Source organism: Benincasa hispida, chromosome 12, assembly GCF_027475165.1.
Source record: "Benincasa hispida cultivar pf3 chromosome 12, pf3_genome.v1.1, whole genome shotgun sequence".
NCBI classification, from domain to species: domain Eukaryota; kingdom Viridiplantae; phylum Streptophyta; class Magnoliopsida; order Cucurbitales; family Cucurbitaceae; genus Benincasa; species Benincasa hispida.
The window spans coordinates 2611886-2618379 of NC_143489.1; the positions used below are offsets into that span (position 1 = coordinate 2611886).

At 29.1% G+C, this 6494-nt stretch overlaps 1 protein-coding gene across 1 annotated transcript; it reads right to left on the minus strand.

The window, feature by feature from the left end:
* Positions 1-2070: 2070 nt before the first annotated feature.
* Positions 2071-5762, minus strand: LOC120067798 (protein BRANCHLESS TRICHOME). The gene is made up of 2 exons (XM_039019388.2): positions 5100-5762; positions 2071-2778 (listed from the first exon to the last, which is right to left on the minus strand). Exons 1-2 carry the CDS (start codon positions 5549-5551, stop codon positions 2301-2303), a joined length of 930 nt encoding a protein of 309 aa, XP_038875316.1. The 5' UTR covers positions 5552-5762; the 3' UTR covers positions 2071-2300.
* Between the last annotated feature and the right edge of the window lie 732 nt (positions 5763-6494).

Here is a 6494-nt window from a genome sequence, read left to right on the forward strand (position 1 = left end):
CCTTTTAGGTTATTACTTAAGGCATGATCCACTTATGTATCTCATATAGATGGTTAAGTTTACATACAATAACCACAGATATTTGTTTATTAGATATGAGTAAATGCAAATGAAATAACTCTTATTTTATTAATAACAATGTGTACAAAGTTTACAAACTACGAGACTTCGGGAGAATTAGGATACCAATCCCAACAATTTACATTAAATTTAATTATATGAATCCAATTCATATAATTAATATTTGAATCATATTCAAATATTTATTTCCTCTCATAAATACTTAATAATATATTGTATCAAATACATTATAGTAATTATATCACATATAATTGAAATTTAATTAATTATATTATATATAATTAATTCCCACAATTAATTTTAACAATTCAAATTAATTCGAAAACTGATTCTCATTTAATTCTATTGAGCTGCCAAGGGGATCTCATGGACCTGTAGCTTGAAACTTCAACGGTATGCGAATAATTAATTAAATTATTCACCATCCGTTAATTGTCGGGCACTCCACTAAAGACTGACAACTAGACTTTTCACACTACATATATATTTCTGTGTCCATTGGATATAACCAATCAACAGTACGATGACCCTTCACAAATTGTTGTTAAGTACAAATAGTCCAAAATTACCATTTTGCTCCCGTAGTTACATTTAACTTTTTAGGTACCATTGATCTCTAATGAACAATAAATTATAGTCCAACTATGATCAAATCCTTATCGAGCTAGGAGAGGGTGTGATTCCATATTGTTCAAGCCTCAACATCAACTCTTAAGGGAGCAATTTATCTACTTGCCCCAAAATTGGGGAATGAGTGAATTCCTTCTTGTGTAGTTGTGTTCCCAACACTCCAATCAAACGAATCCCCAAAATGGTAGGCTTGTTGTGTCGGTGATCTGGCCATTCTCTCTCATATAAATCAAAAGACTGCCTTCATAGGTACGAGTTCACAACTCACACAGGATTTAGGTCATGTTACCTATGGTCATCCTAGTGAAATGGAGGTCTCAATTATGAACGGCGTTATATAAGAGACTAAACATTTCGTGGTCTGGTCTTATACAAAATTCTTTATATAGAATATCCTCGCTCACATATCTATACATGAATGATCAGGATCAGATCATTTGTAGCACTTTACAACAATTGTAATACCTATAAAGCGGACCATACTCATAGTGTCATCAGGATAAGGTATCCAACCTTATCCATCTACTACAGACCATTTAGGTTATCACTTAAACATGATCCACCCGTATGTCTTTACATACATGTTTAAGCTACAAGATAACTTTGGATGTTAGTTTATTGGTTTGTGGTTAATGCAACTACTTTTGAAATAAAATATCAAATATTTTAGTACATCAATAAAATGTTTTTACATTACAATTACAAACTATAGGACCCTACGAGATTTAGGGCATCAATCTCAACAGTATGATCGTTGGCTTCCCTCGTGTACAGGCGTTCTATAAGCAGTTAGAAGCATTATGGACTATATTTTTTTTATTTTTAATTTTTTGCTTCTGGAATGTTTAGATACAGTGTATATGGTTCTAGAATGTTAAGGTAGAGTATTTTGGTGGTATTCAAGTTATTTTTAAAATAGTGTATCTTTGCATTCTTATTTGTACTTAATTTGGTTGTTTTCTGAGTAGTTTTGTCATTTACTAATTAGCATTTTCTATTATATAAATTTGTTTGGCTATTTTTACAATTTTGAAACATTTTTGTTAATTTTCCAAATGAAACTTTAAAATTTACTATTTTTATTTATTTTGAAAATTTAAAGGGGGTGTTTGGGCCCCAACTTCAAGTGGATGAAAGCCCACTCCCAAATATAATGGTTTGTATTTACAACTACTATAACTTGTTAACTAATACTATTTCGAACCTGGTATAGACTAAAATGTTTTACAACTCAAATAACACTATTTTGACTTATTGATTATAATAATCAACTTAGCGCACTAAATACTTCCTAAATCTTTATAATGAAACAGACTAAAAATAGAATTATAATTATCATGGAACCAATCGTAGAACACCTTTACATCTAATCCAACTATCACTTTCAAATAAAGAAATGAAAAAGAACTCTCTATACAAAAAAATGTCTTCCACAAGAATTCAAACCCAAGCCCAAAAAAGTAAAAGAAAAAACTTATTTTAACCAGTTCATATAACTTTTCCCAAAAATAAAAATTATAAAAAAAATCAACAAATTACTTCAATAGAGAGAGAGAGAGAAAAAAAAAGGTGAGAAGACATGAAATAAATTAGGTAATAATAAGGTTGTTGGATCTGAGAGTGTCTTTGTGTTTGAGAAGAACTCTAAGCTGAGCTTTTTGACACTCCAATTTGGCATCTGAATCTCTATTTTTCGACCCTTTTGTTCTAAACACTCGCCGGAATTCCACAAACCCTTTAATTCCTCTCACAATATGAGGATTATTATTTTCCAGCTCCGGCGACACACTTCTCGGAGCCGCCATGTTGCTGCAGCTTAATCTCTGCTCTCCCTCGGCGGCGTCCGATCTCGTTGATTCTCTCGGTGAAGATCCGTCGCCATCGCCAATGGTATTATTGTTGTCGGAACTTGCCGACGGGTTCTCTGCCACCGTATGCTCGGAAAATACGGCGGTGTTGTTGTTGTTGGTTGTTCCTGATTCAATCTCTGAAAGCATATGTTCAAAGACGATTTTTACCTCTGCAAGCTTCATTTGAACTCTCTCTTCTCGTAAAACCTCAGCCAACCTTTAATAGCAAATTATTTAAAGGAAATTAAACCACTTTGGAATCACTTTTCAAAATTCTCTTCATATAACTCAATTCATCTCCTCAATTGTTTCCTTAAAATGTTATTCTAAAATCTAAACAAATCTGAAATTTAATCATTTGAAATTTTGAGTTTAAAACTATGCAGCAATTTAACACAGTATTAGAACTTAGTATAGTATACTTTTGGACCTTTAATTTTTTTTTAAAATAATAATAATAATAATAGTAACTATATATTTAGTCCACGTGTACGATATGACTTGTATCAACTTAATTAGTTCATGTTGAGAAATTTTTATAAGATTTAATTAATTTTTTTGGATAATTGCAATTGGTAGTACTTTTAGGAATAATAACCAAGTGAATAACATAATTTTAAAAAAATTGCAATACAGACAAGTCTATTAGCGATAGACTTCTATTGTTGATAAACCCTTATCAGTGATATGGTCTATCATTGATAGACTCCTATAAATAATATGTCTATCTATTTAAATTTGGTCATATTTACAATTTTTTTATATTATGTCACATCTGCTAATATCTTGGGTCTAATGTCTATATTTGCAACTGTCCCATTTTTTTTTATATATGTAGATTAATAAATCATTTTTTAAAAAAAAACAATAAATAAAAGTTTGTATGTAATAGAAATTGACATTTAATTTTGATGAAAATTTTAAAGATACGAACTAAAATTGTTACAAATTTCAAAATATGTTAACTAAATAGTTACTTATTAAAGATCATAGACTCAATCCTACAAATTTGAAAATAAGATTAATTTGTTACTAATAATAGTTTAGAGACTAAATTATTACTTCTATTGAAGTTAGGGACCAAAAGTGTTTTAACTAAAATAAAATAAACTTTTGGTTAGTTTCGTATCCTTTGATACTTATTTATTGTTTAAGTTGTTAAATTTAGGGTGTGTTTGGTTTAGCTTTTCAAGTGTTTAATTTTGAAAATAAGTCATTTTGAAGAAAAAAAATGAAGTGCTTTAAAAATGTATTTTAAACAGATTTTTTTTTCGAAAGAATTTAAATAAAAATGATTTTTTTAAAAAAAATACTTTTTTCTTTGGTCAATCCAAAGGGTCTTAAAATATACCAGAAGTTTGGTTAGAATGTGCTAGTTTTCCATCAATTATTATTGTTAATCATTTGTTGGTTCAATCTATTTTTATAAGTTTGTTGCAAATATAACAATCAGGTCCAAAGTATTAGCATATATAACAATATGTAAAAAAAATTACAAATATGGCAAGATAGTTTAGGAGTGATAGATCATATTGTTAGAGTCTATGAGTGATAGATCATATTGTTGGTAGGAGTCTATCAATGATAGACCATATCGCTGATAAGAGTTTATTAAGGATAGACGTTTATCGCTGATAAACTTTACAATATTTGGAATTTTTTTTAAATGATGTTATGAATTTAGTTATTATTCTTAAAAATGCTACCAGTTGCAATTACCTTTTATTTAATTTAGGTTTAAATATCACTTTTTTGTCACTAATTTTCAAGATTGTTTTGTTAAGAGATACCACTACATTCTCTTGCTTAAGTCCCTGAATTCTTGAAAGAACAAAGTTCAAGATTTTCAATTTCTTTTTTATTCTTAACTTTTCAAATATCTATTTTCAGCTGTTGAAACCAAAACAGTGATATTTCAATCATTTTTATTATTTTGTCTGCTATCCATATTTGTTTTAGACCACCAATTTGGCTCTAATCTATGGTCCCATCAGCTAATATACTCAAATCAACATTTAACATCTATTTATTTGTCAATCCACATGTCTATAAATTTTGGAAGGAAAAAAAAATCAAGCTACGTATAAAATATTGAAAATTTTCAAAAATAAAAAAATATGAAAAACTATGTTTACAAAATAATAAATTTTAATTTTATTTGATAGAGATGGATAAAAGCGATAGAAATCTATACTAGTAATAGAAACTAACAAAAATCTATAATTGATAATAGACACTGATAGAAGTGCTTCATTATTTTTTTTTTATTACTATTTTTGTAATAATTTGAAATTTTTTTTATTTGTAAAAATTTCCTTAAGATATTTGTTTTATTCTCCAATCTCAACTCCACGTTAATTGAACTAAAAAAGCTACGAAAAAAGCCAAATAAATTGGGATACTAAAATAGATTTATTATTTAAAACCAAATTCAGACGCTAGAATCTTGAAAGTTTCATAGGACAATATCGAAATTTTTAAATATAAAAATAAAACAAAAAAAAACCTAAAAATTGATGAAAGTGAAATGAAACAAACCTGAGCATCTTCCTCTCATCTTCAATCTCCTTCTTCATCAGATCTATCTGAGCTTCATGAGAAGAAATCTCTCTTGCAAGCTCTTGACACAGTCCTTCCATGGCTTCCCTTTGTTTCCTTTCTTCATCAAGCTCTTTAGCCAGCCTCTTTGCCAAAGACTCGAGCTTTTTACGAGCCTTGCGCTCGTATCGAAGCTCAGTCTTGAGCTCCACGATCTGACTTCGAGCGAGATCGAGCTCCGAATCCATTCGTCTTTTCGTAGGAAACAGATCACAAGAAGAAGAAGAAGAAAATTTCAAGCAATAAAACTGAAGTTGGTTGTTAAGAGAGGATTTATGATGATCAATTTGACGATGATGACGACGATGATGATGAGAAGGGCTAATATAAAAAGGGTTTTCATAAAGTTTCCAGCTTGGAGAAGTTTCATCAATCATCATCTCATTCTCCATATCTTGATCTCTTCTATACTCTTTTTTTTTTTTTCCTTCTTATTCTTCTTCTTCGATGGTTTATTTTATTTTATTTATTTTATTGTGCTTGTGAAGAAGAAAGTGAAGATGAAAGTGAAGATAAAAGGTAATGGGTTGTAATGGTAGGTCCATTGGGTCATGAATTTTGCTTTTGAGAATGTGGGATTGGAAAAAGGAAATAATGGCACCATGTCACATGCACCTCTTCCTTATTAATTACAGGATGCAGGAGGTAGGTTTTTATTTATTTATTTATTTCTTAATAATTTATTATATCTTGGCCCCATCAGGCAGATCATTAAAGTTGCTTTGATTTGGGTTGCAAACACCATTATTTTATTTTGATTATACAACTTTTGAAACCCCTATTTTTTATTTATGAGTTTTAGAATAATAAAAGAAAAGGAAAATATAGTACTATATATATACTCTCTTCATTAAGCATTTGACATGTTATTTGATAATGTATCATTAATTTAATACTACTTTGGTTATTTTTAGTTTTGGTTTGTTTTGGCTTTTGTATTTTTGAAAAAGTTCATCTTGATCCATATAAATTTTCAACTTTGATTCATTTTGGTCCATTAACAAGTGACAATTTTAATCTTTAAAGATGAAAATAAAAGGACCTAAATTGTTACTTTTTAAAAGTATAAAGACCAAAATGAACATTTTAAAAATATAGAGATTAAAATGAACTAAAACCAAAAGTCTAAAAATGAAAATATTATTATTTCATGAATCTCAAGTAAATTTTAAATGTTTCATTTTTAGCAATCGATGAACAATGGTAAGATGAAAAGTTGTTCATGCTACAAAAGTACTTTTTTTGGGTCGTTGAACTTTCAAGATATCTGTTTTATCCCATCTTTTCAAATCGTATGCAGCAAAGCCTGCCTTAATTGCAAAAGGATTGTTGGAA